The sequence below is a fragment of the Alexandromys fortis genome, unplaced genomic scaffold (genome assembly GCF_014885135.2).
Source record: "Alexandromys fortis isolate MF-2015 unplaced genomic scaffold, M_Fortis_MF-2015_v1.1 scaffold_15, whole genome shotgun sequence".
Classification (NCBI taxonomy): domain Eukaryota; kingdom Metazoa; phylum Chordata; class Mammalia; order Rodentia; family Cricetidae; genus Alexandromys; species Alexandromys fortis.
In genome coordinates, this window is record NW_026067911.1 from 3160887 (window position 1) to 3176106 (window position 15220).

The 15220-nt window shown below is 42.7% G+C and overlaps 1 protein-coding gene across 2 annotated transcripts; it reads right to left on the minus strand.

Moving 5' to 3' along the window:
* Window positions 1–373: 373 nt before the first annotated feature.
* On the minus strand, window positions 374–15001 carry Actl6a (actin like 6A). 2 transcript variants are annotated; one of them, XM_050138379.1, is made up of 14 exons: window positions 14821–15001; window positions 11945–12021; window positions 11615–11789; window positions 10928–11028; window positions 10199–10296; window positions 8698–8792; window positions 8352–8458; window positions 8168–8257; window positions 6966–7027; window positions 6655–6769; window positions 6383–6463; window positions 4349–4444; window positions 1877–1963; window positions 374–822 (listed from the first exon to the last, which is right to left on the minus strand). In XM_050138379.1, the coding sequence occupies exons 1-14, from the start codon at window positions 14843–14845 to the stop codon at window positions 742–744; spliced, it is 1290 nt and encodes a 429-aa protein (XP_049994336.1). In that variant the 5' UTR covers window positions 14846–15001; the 3' UTR covers window positions 374–741. The 2 variants fall into 2 exon arrangements, with proteins under 2 accessions (XP_049994336.1, XP_049994337.1); XM_050138380.1 differs by lacking the exon at window positions 14821–15001 and adding an exon at window positions 14360–14708.
* Between the last annotated feature and the right edge of the window lie 219 nt (window positions 15002–15220).

Sequence of the window (15220 nt, forward strand, 5' to 3'; positions counted from 1 at the left end):
AGTTTAGGAATGCTGTTTCCACCACTACTGTTAAAAAGTGGCCGGTGGGGAGTGGGTGGTGCACAGGACTGGAAAGATGGCTTAGTGGTTAAGAGCACAAGTTGCTCAGGACCCGGATTTGATTCCCAGCACAAACAAGGTTATCCATCTAAAGCTCCAGTTGTGGAAGCCAACACCTGGCTTCAACAAGCACCAGGCACTAGTATGGTGCAAGCGTACATGTGGATAAAATACTCATACACATAATTTCTTTTAAGCATGAAAGGGACATGGATACTGTTAGTCAAACAGTTGATTGCTTCCTGCCATCAAAACAGTGGAAAAGCAGTACTGACAACAGCAAGGCACAACAGAGACAAGAATCCAAAAACCCTTCTAGGACAGGTGGTGATTTTTATTTAGTTTTGTAAGCCTAAGGCAAAAAGCATAGGCAGTGACTTTTACTAGTCAATAAAAAGTAACTCCACCAACCCACAGGAGAGCTGGAAAGTACTTACTGAAAGCAAAATATTTAGAGAAAATAGACATTCATACAAAATTATAAAATGCCTGTAATAAGAATAAGTGCATTTCAAGGAAAGCACAAACTCATTTTAATTTATAGAGCCAGTTAAAGCCTTAAAAAATTTAAGTGGACATTGAAATATGCAAACATGTATAAACATTCTACAAAAGATGGTCGTCTTTTCCTGAGTGTACTAAAGCTACAGACATGAGGTGGCGGCAGGCAGGGTGGAGCCCTCAAGGGCATTTTCGTTCTACACACTGCTTCCCTCCTTCTTCATACTCCTGTTTGGAAATCCACATCTGCTGAAAGGTGCCCTGTAAGACGGGAAGGAACATTCCATTATGCCCACCTTTTATTAGAAGGTAGTGCTTTTACTCATAAATGCCTTTAACAACTACTGAACTATTAAAATTCCTCCTCCAAAATACTACTGTCCCCTATTCCTTCTAGCTTCCTCTAAGACGGGCCAAAGACTGCTTAGAAAACATGACAAAGCGCCCTAAGGCAGTCATGGAACCTGTCATTAGGCCCATGTCAGTTATCTCAGCTCTGCCTGAGACATAATCTCCTGACTCACGGTGGCCTCCCGTCAAGACCCAACACAGTCATCTCCCTGGCCCACAGAGCCAGCTCTTGACAATCTCATCAGGACTTGGGTAACAACCAAACTTCCAAAAGGAATGGTTTACAACTAAATGCACTACACCTAGGCCTGCCCAGTGCCAAAAGAGGTATTACAGCTGCCCTCCCTAACAGGGAGAGTCCATGTAGACTGGCAAATGTCCACTCAAGGTGTCAAGTGTGACGGTGCACACCCGTAGTCCAGCACTCTGGAGGCTGAGGAAGAAGACTGCAGGTTGGAGGCCAGCCTGAAGTTGGTAAAGGGTGGGACGTTGTCATACGTAATGTATTTAAGCAGATAGTCCTACCAGGTCCTCCACTCATCTGTCAGTTTTTAAATGTAAAAAATCAATGAAGCACTGAAATCATTCTCACTATTTTATTAAATTTAGCATTTAATGGCATATTTAAATCAAATCATTTTGTAAAGAAAATTTCTGCTTATATATGGCTCAATATTATCATAAATAAACCATTACCAGAAAAACCACAGTGCTATTGTAGGAAAAAATGGGAATCATGGAAGGCTACTAATAGTGCCAAACAGATTTTTATCAGTACAGAATAAATATTAAAAGAAGTATTCTTGAGCCCCGAAAAAAGGAACCAGATGTAATAAAGAATTTTTCAGGTAAAAAGATGGCGTGTTTTCAGATGATAACTAACTCTTCATAAACTGCTGCACATCAATCAACCCCACTCCCACAGCTCCCCTCTCAAGTCTAATAAAGCAGCTTGTCTACTAACCAAAGATGCCAAAATGGAGCCTCCAATCCATGAACTAAACCTCCGTTCCACCGTCGTGTTGTTTGCAATCAGTTTCAACCGCATGCTCTACAACAGAGGAAGCATTGGGATATTAGGACAGCCACGACAGCCAGCCTGGGACTTGGGTGCTGAGAAACCTCCATGGCCATGCTGGCACCAACACTTAATCTACAGCCAGGCCTAGCTAGCCTCCACATGGCACAGCCACCAACAGCCTCCCTCCCTCCCTCTCACATACATGCACACACACAAAGAGGAAAACCAGTCATTTTACATGGTATCAGGTAGCTAAGCTAATAGTTGACATAGGTTAGGCTACTTCACAGGAAAGGTCTTAATGAATACAAGGTGAGAAAATGAACTGTGTAACTCAGAACTGAGCAAATACAGGCATGCGGTACCTCGCCAGGTAGGAAAAACTGGACTGAACTGAAATCAGAGCTCTAACTCACTGTCCATAACTTGTCTGGATGCCCTTAGCATGTCACTCCCCTGTGACTTTTCACTTCCGCAGCAATGAAGGAGATTAGGTAGAGCTGGAGTCCTTCCCTTGAACAGCTCCACTAAAAATGTCATACAATGTTCCCTTCAACACTGGCACTGTTAACTTTGTCATCTCATTTACAGATATAAAGGCAGAATTTGTGTGTATGTAACTCCTTAACTGTTAAACATAACAAACTGACAAGGCAATAAAAACAAAAACTTCATACACATACACACGCACACTTCAAAAGATACCATACCAGGTGTTATTCTCATTCACAGTCTCCCACCCACCCCGAGCACCTGTATCTCAACTCTCCCCATCAAAGTGACAGATTTACATTGCCTGTCTTCCAAATCAGTACTTCCACCCAGCAGGGTGGCTCATAGCTGCAACCCCAGCATTCAGGCTGATGGGGGGGCAGAATGCTGAGTTAAGCAAGCATGCTCTTCAATAGGACAATGCTTGCCCCATCTCAAAAAACTAATAACTCAGTGCTTCTGTTCTGAACGCAGTATAGCCATAACTCAAGTGTTTCTGTTCTGAACGCGGTATAGCCATAACCCAGAGCTTCTGTTTTGAACATGGTATAGCCATGCCTCTGCCTCCCAGTGGCTATACCACCAGGCCTGGTTCAATCTGTATTTATCTCACTTCCTATAATAAGGGACTGTTCCCTCCTCCATAGAAATCTGCCTCTGGGGATATTTTCCATGCCAGACACGCGCCATACACAACATATATGTGGAGTATTTTCAGAGAAATAACTGTGCGGTGGAGTGGAGCATAGGACTTGTACCTGTGTTGGTACAAGTGTCTGTTCCAGAATCAAAATTTTTCTGACATTTCATTGATTTTAATACTTCCTAAAGGACAAAAGTATCTAAATTACTCTTAAAAAGAAAAAATAACCCTCATTTTATTACTTTAATTATGTGTATGCCTGTGTGAGGGTATGTTCATGTGAGTACAGTTGCCTGAAGAGGCCAGAGAGGGTACTGGATGCCCTGGAACTGGAGTTACAGGTGTGAGCTTCTCAATGTCGGTTCTGGGAACTCAGCTCCCCTACAAAGAGTTTATGCAGGTGAGGCTGAACCATACCTGCAGTCCCTAAATTACTCTTTGGGAGACCTTGGACCATTCATGCCTATAGTTATATTTATGGGTATTCTATGAAATCCAACGGTCAGAAAAACTACTGCTTGTTCCCCTAGACTAGTGATTCTCAACCTGGTCAAGACCATTTTACAGGGATCACACATCAGATAGCCTTCATATCAAATACTCATATTACAATTCATAGCAGTAGCAAGATTACACTTATGAAGTAGCAACAAAAATAATTTTATGGTTGGGGGTCAACACAACATGAGGCACTGTGTTAGGGTCGCATCATTAGGAAGGTTGAGAACCACGACCCTAGAGCATCATCTCCCACAATGCAGTATGCTGAAGGCAGATATCAACCACAACAGTGCATCAACACCCAAAGAGCACTAACTAAACATACAGCACACGGAAAACACGAGCAGCCAAAGCCAGACATTTTCTACAGACACACCCAGCACCCTTTAAGCATATTCTACCTGGCATTATTAATGTGCTGTAAACTACCAATCCAGATTCTACTCTGAAAATGACCACCGTGTGCCCTGTGAGTGTATGGAGTGCATGTTCATGTGTGCACACCTATATGTGGATGTGTGTGTGTAAATAAGGAGAGAAAGAAAATAACTAATTTGACCTGTGGTCTCCAGACATACATACAGGGTGAATACAACCACACATGTGCACACAGCACACACAAACATTAAACAGATTCAAGTACTAGAAGAGGAACCAATGTAGGACATTGCGGTTATAATAGCTATTACTCATACTGTAAAGGCCCACAGTTATCTATTAAATTCCTCTCAGTGAGAATGGACATAACTAAATAACACAAAGAACAGAAAAGCACTTACTGGGGGAGTTTTCTGAGAAAGCTCTCTATTTAGCCTGTCGGTGAAACTCTGTATTAGCGTGTTTCCTCCTGCTACAATCACACTGCCGTAGAGACCCTAGAAGAGAAACAATCATTTCCAAATATTTCTAACAACCCCATAGTACTGTTTGTTGCTGGGAGTTGGACCCAGCTACTAACCTCATTGTTTTCCCATTTATTTGTGTGTGTGTGTGTGTGTGTGTGTGTGTGTGTGTGTGTGTGCAATTAGAGGACACTTGTGAGAAGTGGTTCTTCTTCCGGCCTGTGGGTTCTGGAGGTCAAATTCAGGTCATCAGGCTTTGGTGGCAAGCACCTTTACACACTGACCCATCTTGCCAGCCCAGAGGTCCATTTTATACTAGCCCTCATCTTTGTTCATCTGGAAGTCACGGCAGGATACTCTTTGTTCTTTCTCTTTGTAACAGGGATGTTACAACTGTTTTAGAACACAGGCTGAGCCTCCCAAGTAAAACAACTTCATATTCATAGGGATATATTTACTCCAAATTTGCATGTATTTATCAAAACGTAAATGTCAGCCTTCTCTTTTAACTGGCTATTTTCTTAGTTTTAGAACCTACTCAAAGCATCTAAATCATCTAAATTTTGAAACAGAAAAACAAAAATTGGGCCCCATCTGCTAACTTTAAGTAAACAGAAAACAGTCTCAGTACAAACAGTCCCATTCTTGCAAATCTATTTAATTCCCTGTCCTGAAGTGACCTTCCACCAAAAAAAAAAAATTCAAAACTTGGAGGAGAAAAACAGCTCAGTGGATTACAGGTACTTCTGTGCACATTTGGACACACGAGTCTGACTTCTGGAACCCATGTGACAGTCATATATAACAAACATGTGACAAGTCATATATAACACACAGTGACACCACATATAACACACAGTGACACCACATATACACACATGTGACAGTCATATATAACACACATGTGACAAGTCATCTATAACACAGTGACACCACATATAACACATGTGACAGTCACATATAACACACATGTGACAGTCATATATAACACACATGTGAGTCATATATAGCACACACGTGACAGTCATATATAACACACAGTGACACCACATATAACACACATGTGACAGTCATATATAACACACATGTGACACCACATATAACACACGTTACAGTCATATAACACACATGTGACACCACATATAACACGCAGTGACACCACATATAACACACATGTGACAGTCATATATAACACACATGTGACAGTCATATATAACACACATGTGACAGTCATATATAGCACACATGTGACACCACATATAACACAGTGACGTCATATATAACACACATGTGACAGTCATATATAACACATGTGACACCACATAGAACACACAAAAATAATGTTTTACAATTCTGTACTAACGCCCCCACTGCTTTAGAAGTGGTAGAGGTTGCTAGGTCACTTGAAAGAAATTGTCTTCATGGCCACTCACAGTCTTCTGTGAGTGTGTTGTGTATACACTCACATCTATTCACACCATACTTTAGATAGGATGTGGGTGTAGATTAAGGAGATTATGAAATAAATCTAGAGCTTAATAAATTCTAACTAATCTAAATGAATACAGTATATAATCAAGTCAATATAGTAGATCAGCAGTTTAACACCTGGCATAGCAGAACAAATACAAAAATCATCTAATACAATCCATGTAAAACCACGTACTTTGAACCACACCTTTCTGAATAATACAAGCAGATGTCAAGAGAAATAACCAATTTATATGGACTTTGATTTACGACATTTTAGGAAGGATGGAAATGTTCTAGGAGTCTACCCTGTCCAGGATGGCAGCCAAACCATGTTCACAGAAAGGTGAGTGCGATTCAGGAACAGAGCTGAGCTGAGTGTCAGCAGCACTGGGCATCCTTCCCAGTGTCCATCTTGTTAAACATAGTTATCATCAAAGCTGCAGACCTCATCTGGGGCATTTCACTGCCATGAGACAGGAACAGGAGCCTGGCACTTACCGGTCTGATGTCAATGTCACACATTCCAACACTTGTAGTAACGACATGACTGACTCCCAGCATCGTGTTCCCAGATAATCCCTGGAACAAGAGTGCAAGTATTCACATGGGACTCTCCATTGTTGAATTTAGTCTACTGTAGGCTATAATTCCGTAAATTCTCCACAGAGGAAAAGCTGCATCTTTTATGAAAGGGTCATAAGTATGTATCTATTCATATGAATTCAGGAAAGTCAGACAAAATTGACATTTTTAAGAAACTGGCCTCACACCTTTACATTGGAAGGGTCAAATAATCCTTCAGGAATTTTTAGCCGTTCTGCACCAAAATCACAGTTGTAACCGTTGGGGAATTCGTAGTGGACAGTTGGCATCTGCGCAGCCACTCTGCAAACAGCAAACAGCATTTCACAGAAAGCAGAACAACGCTGTTCAAATGATAAACCACCTCTAAGGAGTTACCAATCTGTGCGAAGTCAGAGCAAACACCTAAGAGCAGAGTATCAGAATGTACTTTATGTCTTTAGGCCAAACCCACAAGAGCCCTATTTCTGAAGGACAGTCAGTCCCACAGAAAACATACTGTTCATCGTAGGTGGAGTCTGACACTTGAAGAACTGAAGCTTGAAAATCCTGGATGACGCACTGTGGACAGAAGGTAAAAAACAAGGTTGAAATCTGCTGTGCGACCTGCTCTCTGTGAGTCTGCTCATGACAGCAGACCAGCTTCATTCAGGTGAGTCATTTCAAGAGTGAAACTCTACCAAAGACGGCATCAACAGTTACCTGGGATTTACAATTTATAACACAAATTTAATTCATTTCTATAGTTGTAACTATACAATTGAAATATGTATCAATTATAATTTTTATTTTTGGAATAATGAAAAGATTAAAAACAAGCAGGAACCTGCACCACTGTCCCACCAAACTAAACCAGCTTCAGAACATCATTCTTTTCCTTAAAAATTCCTTGAATTTTTAAAAGATTTTCTCCCCTGCACTTGTGACACGCAAACCCGTCACACCCACACAGAAATTTCTGTGACTGCTGTGAGATAAACATGGCCTACAGGCTAATATGGGAAACCTTGTCTGACGTCAACACAGGATCCTTAGGACACATTCTAACACATACAACGTTGGGTGCAACATGCTCACAGAATACACCTAGTCAATTATGTCTTTCATATCCTTTTGCTAGAAATTATTATGTATCTATGGAACAACAAAGGTACTAACCTCTCACCCACATAGGTCCACACATTCAGACACTACATCAGTAAAAAGTCTCACTGGCTCATTGTTAAGCAGTGAGATATACTTCTGCATGTCCGATTAATGCTGGAGAAGAAATCATACCTAAAATAAACTAAGTTCTATGCAATCTAAAAGCATCCCCCGCCCCCTTTTTTTCTATTTGGTTTTTTGAGACAAGGTTTTTCTGTGTAGTGCTGGCTGTTTTGGAACTCACTCTATAGGCAAGGCTGGCCTTGAACTCACAGAGATTTGCCTGCCCCTGCCTCCTGAGTGCTGGGATTAAAGGCGTGTGCCACCATTACCTTGCTAAAAGCACCTTAACAACAAAAACTGTATAAAATAGTGTACTTGATTTTACCCTAAAACCAAAACCTCTTCCATGCCTTCAAACTGCTAAGTAGTAGTCTGTAGGGACTGCTTCGAAAATATGAAAAGTGCTCCCCACCCCAAACTACTTATGTTTTCAGATATTAAAAACACAGAGTTTAGAATCAGCACTTTCTAAAGACAATACGGGTTACTTACATTGCACATGTAATTGTGCCAAGACCTTGTAACCTGGGGCAACTTTTCTTTTCTTTTCCAGTTTGCTGGAGAACCTTCCCGAACAGCCTCCTGAGAACACCAAGAGCACACGCTAATTAAGAGACTCACGACAGCAGAGGAAGTGGAAGGCAGGTCTCACTAAGAAACTTCACACGCTGCTTACTTTTGATGCAATCATATATGGAGGAATAAGTTCTATATTCATCTCCTGGAAGAGTTCTCTGCACTGCATGGTAATGAAGTCTCCAGCAAGAGGGGATTTCACAATGCCTGAGAATCAGATCAAACAAGGTTGAAGATGCCAAAAGTATGAATTCCTACTGTGAATATATTTACGTATGAATAGGTTTCTTTTAGTAGAATTTACCAAACTATCCTTTCAAAGAATAGTCATGCATTCATTTAAAATATTTCTTGGGAATGACTGGGCTCCAACAGAATTCCTAGCTTGTCTTCATTATCTGTGTCCTCACAGGGAAAATCATCTCGTGCATTCATTAAGTAGTTACCTTGTTGAAGGACATAGCCATCATGGACTGGAATTGCTGTGGTGTGGGTGGCTCCACTGTCCAAAATCAGCCCAGTAGACCGACCATTAGCAAATCTAGTTTAAAGCATTAAGGAAAATAAAGCATCAAAGCTCCAAGGATAGTGATTATAAAGGCTGGCTCTTGTAATGTAAGTCGGCTCTTTAAACAGACATTATCATTTACACTGTGGTTATTTTGGGGCTGAGCAGCCAGCAACTAACTAGCAGCCTCCTACAACAGGGATGTCCTGGAAGGATAAAGGAGAGTCCACCCAACCTATCCTGGGGCTCTAATAGTAACCTGGGGAGGATGTAGATGGGGTAGGAACAAGTAGGAAGTACAAGATGAAAGAGAACACGGCGGGTGCAGAACTACCTAAGTTCAGCAGTCTCATAGCAGAGAAGGAACATACAAAACCATCCTGACTCAACAAAGAATGATTTCAGAGAGTCCAGAAGGGCACAACAGCCTACAGAAACTGCACCCTGCTGCTACACATAAGACAAAGGAGTACCATCTAGAACACATACCTAACTCAAAACACTAGACCAAAGACAAGCAACCTAATCAATAATGGCCTAATGAAATGAATACATAGCTCTTGAAGATGGATTACCAACAGCCAATACACCAGGGAAAATGCTCAACACCCTTAAAGCTACCACAAAAATACAAATTAAAACCACAATGAGATTTCATTTCACCCTCAAAATGGTTACCAGCAAAAGAACAGACAACAGAGGCCAATGAGGATGTGGGAAAGGAGAATTCATTGCTAGTGGTAATGTAAATTAGTTCAGCCACTATGAAAATCAGTAAAGAGGGTCCTCAAAAAATTAAAAACTTACTTAGTATCCATTTAAACCTACTAGGTCTATGCCAAAAGAACTAAGTCAACATAGAGAGAAACCTGCATGCCCGCGCTCATCACAGAACTACTTGCAACAGCCAGGTCATAAAGTCAGACTAGGTGTCCATTAACATGAAGAAAATGTAGTCTACACACAGTCAAGCTTTGTTTAGCTGCACGGAATGAAATAATCCTGCTTGCTTGAAAACTGGAGATCAAATTACGTGAGACAAGACAAGCAGATACTGCATGTTCAATGTTAATTTGCAAGTCTAAGATTTCTTCACAGATACATTAAAAACACATGCATTTGAGCACATACATACACACACGTGCACGCACATACTCTCTCTCTGTCTCTCTCTCTCACACACACATACCTGGAAGGCAGAGTGGAAAAGGAAAGAAGGGAGACTATTAGAGCAGGCAGGGGAGTCTAAGAAGCCAAGGCAGGTAAAAATGGTTCAGTACATAATATATTTGAAGGAGATTGTGTACAATGTACAATGACTATATATCAAGAACAGGGAAAAAAGTTTAAAAATACTCAGAGGTAAAAAGCTAGAAAGTAGGAAAACACTTCCTCACTAGTGTCTAGCACAGACATAGAAATCCCACACGGAAGGATACGCCGTCAAAACCGCAGTCTTGCACAGGAAGAACGCAGGGATGCCATAGTGCTCGAACATCAGCTCTGTCAGCTTCTCCCTCTTGGCCCTGGTGTTCCACTGCGGGAGGGAGGGACCCAGTTATTCACTGTGCAGTCATTACAGCACGGACCACTCCATGCTATACTGGCAAGAAACAATGTTAAAAACTGCCTTTTTTAATAAATCATAAACTGAACTCTATTATTAAACAGGTAAAACTGTCAGCTGCTATGAGTTCTAGAAATAAAGACTTTTCAAAACACAGGAAAATCAAGATTCTAAAAACAAAAGTATTATGAGATATTAAATCTGGTAACCAAAATCCTAAATATGAATTTTAAAACACCCAATCATCCCTCTTGTAACTAGTATTCACAAACAAAGCCAATCATTATTTCATTTGCTGAAATGTTTTAATCATAATAAAAATTAAGCTTTCCTCAAATTCCCAAATTCCAAATGTGAATTTCGTTGGTTCTTTAAAAGCAGGACCAGCAAGATGGCTCAGCAGGCTTCAGCCACCAGTAACCCTCGTTAGATCCCTGGGGTCCACATGGTGGAGAGAACTAATCTGACTTTGACATGTGTGCTGGCACATGAGCACCTACGTATGTGCTCACGATAAATTAATGAATTCATTTTTAAAAAGAAAGAAAAAGAAAATCTTCAAGTGAGTGGGAAGTAAAAGAAAAAGGGCAGTGGGTCTCACCGGTGCTTCCGACATGAGAACAGGATGCAGGCTGGCTTCAGATTTGACATGCATCTTATAAGTATGATCCAGAATGGCCTGGAAACTATCCCATTCTTCAACTAGAACAGAAACGTCACAGTCTGAACCAAAGCTTAGCTGGTAATGAGCGAATGAGCATCTTCTAAGACGGAGAGCCTGTTTCTGACGTATAAATCAATGCCTGAATACAGAATCTACTTTACAGCAGAGGCTGCTACCATTTCCTACATAGAAAATCTCTTTTTTGTTCTTCCAGGTGGGCCTCCAATCTGCCCCAAATATAAATGGGGTGCTTAATAGACACTTAACAATTTTTGCTACAGACCAAGCGGTGATCAGAAGAGAAAGAGGACAAGGAAAAGCAACTGGTCACACTCAGAAGGCTACCTCCTTTGTGGGAACCAGCATGAGCTCTCGCCTCCTCTCTAATACCATTGTTTCCTGACCACACCTACACAGCTCTATCCCAGGATACAGTATACAGTTTTCTGTGCATCACCAAACTCTCCCGACCAAGCTTAAGGAAAAGAACACTTCTTACACACCTTTGTATTCTCAATACCCAAAATATTTCTTTGTGGAATTGAAACAAAAACACCTGATACCCATCAGTTACTGTTTTATATCTAAAAGGACCGTGAACACTATTTACAAACAAATTCATACCCATGCCATTCTTGAGTGGTGAGATGGCTTCCATGTTCTCCCTGGGCACGCGGAGGGCATTGGTGTCTATGTAGTAGGTGGGGCCGCCCTGTTTGCCTTTGTCACCATCTATTTCCATCATGGTGCTTCCATCATCTCTCTCCAACACCACACCAATGGCCGTGGGGAAATCCACCTAGAGAGTTAAACGTGGCATAAACAATTACCTGCTTTCATGTGGTTGGTGGGGTTCCTAGTGTCTACTGTCATTTTTGCTTCGAGTTTCTGCTTGAATTTAATTTTGCACAGACGATTCTTGCCTATCTAAGTAATTCTTATTGCTGTTCTTACCTTGGGGCAGTCCTCACCAGCATAGCCAGCCCTCACTGTATATGATCCAATGTCGAAAACAAGGGCGCCAACTTCATCTGAAGAGATTGAAAGAGAATTGCTGAAGAGACTAAAAGACAATTACACATACCTTTAATCTCACCGAGGGAGGCAGAAGTAGAGGAAGACAGATCTCTGAGTTCCAGGCCACCTAGACTGTCTACAGAACTAGTTCCAGGCAGTCAGGGCTACAGAGAGAAACTCTGTCTCAACAAAGCAAACAAAAGGAAAGACAGAGAGAGAGAAAATTACCTCTTCTAACTTCTAAGTGTCCTATGAAAGTTAAGGACATATTTTATATATATAAAATGAGAATATTTAAAACTCTGCAAACATTTATTACATTCATATATCATTAGCTAGAACCTAGTTTTTGCTGCTGCTTTGAAGCAGGATCTCTCTATGACATCCTAGTTGTCCTGGAACTCACCAAGTGCTACCATGTCTGGCTTGAACCTAGTTTTAAATTACCGCCAAGATTTATTTAATTAATTAAAATATGGCAAGTACTGTACTGTTTATCAGTAGAGGTTTAACCAGGAAAGACACGGTACATGAACAGGTAGTAAGTTCCCTTACTAAAGTGACTATTTATAAACCTCTATAGTCACAGCATAAAAGGACAAAGAGAAAAAAATAAAAACAGGACAAACAGAAGGGATTGTCCATTGCCCTGGTAATCACTCGATCTGGGGAAACAAGAGGGAACTGTTACCAGAACCTAAGAGAGAAGACTGTGGGGAGAGCATCCGGGGCTGGGACACTGCAGAGCTATGGCTGCCTGCTCAGACTCCAACCTCCAGGGAGACAGAACCCAGCATCTGAACTGAACACTTTTAACTGGGGGGGGGGGGGTCACCACCTTTTAATGATTACACTAGAACAAAGCACGGGCAAGAGGTTCGGTTACCCTACCATCACCAAATCAAAGCTAAAACCCAAGGCTGGGACAGCCCACAGAGGCCATTTATTCAGGCACAGGAAGGGTGCAAATGGCAGCAACAACAACAAATCAAATGCACACACACAAGCACACTAACTGCCTAGTAAATCAGAGGACCATTTAATCAATTATAAGAAATTATGTTTCACGTAATCAAGAAATTCAGCAAAACATGAAAACTGGAGAAAAGCACGGAGAATCAGAACTTAAAAGTGTAATTATACAGGCCAAATAAAAAGCATTAAATGAAGGTCTCACTGAAGTTACACATTCTAGATATTAGGAGATAGTTTAATGCTGAGTAAGAAAGCTGGCAAACTTTTACATTTACATTTTCCAAGTGCTTCACCACAAACAGCAGGCATCCTAGAATAATGCATTTGGTTTTTCAGTGCTCATTTGTCAAAGGGTTCATTTCCCCAACACTGAAAACACTAATCCTATTTACCATCATTCAATTGCTAAGGCCTTAGGAGAAGCTCTTCTATAACGCTAGTAGCTAAAGCCATAAACCACAACAGCCAGATTAGTGCTAGCTACAAAGAGGCACCCAAAGAGAAACCCCATAGCTTTTTAGACCTCCAGTTTAGAGCAACTCATATTTTACAAGGAAACACACATGCAATTGTTTGAGTATGTGAGCTCACAGATTTTGGCTCCTACCACCATGCCTGCCATAACGGACTCTTCTCCCTCTGGACTAAACTGAAGCAATTTCTTCCTTCTAGAAATTGCCCTGGTCGTGGGGCTTGGTTACTTTGTTTAATCACAGTAACAGGAAAGTGACCAATAGACTGGGTAGTTTAATAACGTCTCTGCCTTAGTTTCCTAATTTGTAAACTGTACTTAATATTTCCTATCTCATAGGACTCTATAATGAGTAAATGTCTTCAATGTTTTAATGCATAAAAATGCTTCAAATAGTTCTGACAAACAAGCAGCATAATAAATATTAGCTAACTGTAATTATTACTGCCACACTTCTAGGCAGGGAAAAGACATAAACCTTAACAGTTTCTAGAGAAACAGCTACGGTTCACTCATACAAATCCTACACGCCACTTAAAACTAGTGGACACCGATCTTCTGACTCGATACAGACAAATCTGTAGTGTGTGTGCCGATACTCTTGGGTGTATGCTACCGGCACATAGCAGAGAAAGAAACGGCCGCTCTGAAATGCCTTTTCCTCATCCCACAAACTATTTGCTCCCAACCTACAAAGGAAGTCTTTTAATTTTTGCCTTGTTTAACTTTTCCAATACTTTCTTCATTAGCGCGGGGAATAGCAGCCCCATCTCCTGTCAGCGTCCACGCAGAGAAGCGTCCTTAATCAGTTACACGTGAAAGGACAAGTACGTGGGAGCCCTGACTTCATTATCGGCAGTCTAGAAAAGGCTCCTGCCCAGCTGGAGGGGAACAGCAGCGTGTACCTCAGCGCTCCGATCATCTAGGCACGGGACACACCAGCAGCGAGGTCTAGTCTGTAGCAGCTGCTGCAGGATCGGGAGCAGCAGCCGCAACACCGAGTACGACTCGCACCCAGTGCCCAACCCGAGGGCCCGGAAGCTCCGCGAGCTGCCGGGGACGAACGCGCGGCGGAACCGGTACGGCGAGGGACCCTGCGTGCCCGGTGACTGCCATCAGAGCCCGCCGGTCCCGAAGTCCCGGGTGCAAGAAGCGACAAGACCCTCCCTCGAGGCCGTCACCGGGAGCCCACTGCGCGCGAGCTCCGGGTCCGAAGGGACGGGGAGGCCGTGGCCCGTACGGGGACCGGAAGGACCGGCAGAAGACCGGAAGGGCCCGCCGGGGACCGGAGGGAAACGGAAGCGGCCAGAGACCCGGGCCGGTCGTTCCGGCCCGCAAGCCCCGAGGCGCCGCCGCGCTCACTCACCTCCGCCGTATACGCCACCGCTCATGGCTGCTGTCGGGCGGGGACTGGCCAAAGACTACCGGGGGGACGATAGCAGCGGCCGCGACCCCACTCCCCGCGAACGCTGGCCCCGCAAGCCTGCAACTTCCAACGCCGCCCCCCTCCGGCAACAAAGCAGCGGCCGCACGCCCGCTGCACAGCCACTCTTGCTGGTTTCTCGTATCAGCCAATGAAAAAGGGCCCGGCTTAGCCTCTAGCCAATCAGAGTGAGGCTCTGCTGCATCCTCGCGCGGTTTTGCCTTTTTAGCCAATGAAAGGCAGCTGTGGGGGCGGGGAGCGGTAGAAGCGACGGAAGAAGGGAAGGAGCAGGGGTGCAGGCAGGAGGGGGCGGAGCTGTGCGGGCGGGTAAAGTGGGCGGAGC

Coding starts and splice junctions, on each gene's coding strand:
- Actl6a (XM_050138379.1), bottom strand. CDS start 14,845: ATGAGCGGTGGCGTATACGGCGGAG. Junction 11,029..11,614: donor ACCACTCAAGAATGGCATGG/GTATGAATTTGT, acceptor TTTCTGTTCTAG/TTGAAGAATGGGATAGTTTC. Junction 4,445..6,382: donor GTGACATTGACATCAGACCG/GTAAGTGCCAGG, acceptor TTTCTCTTCTAG/GGTCTCTACGGCAGTGTGAT.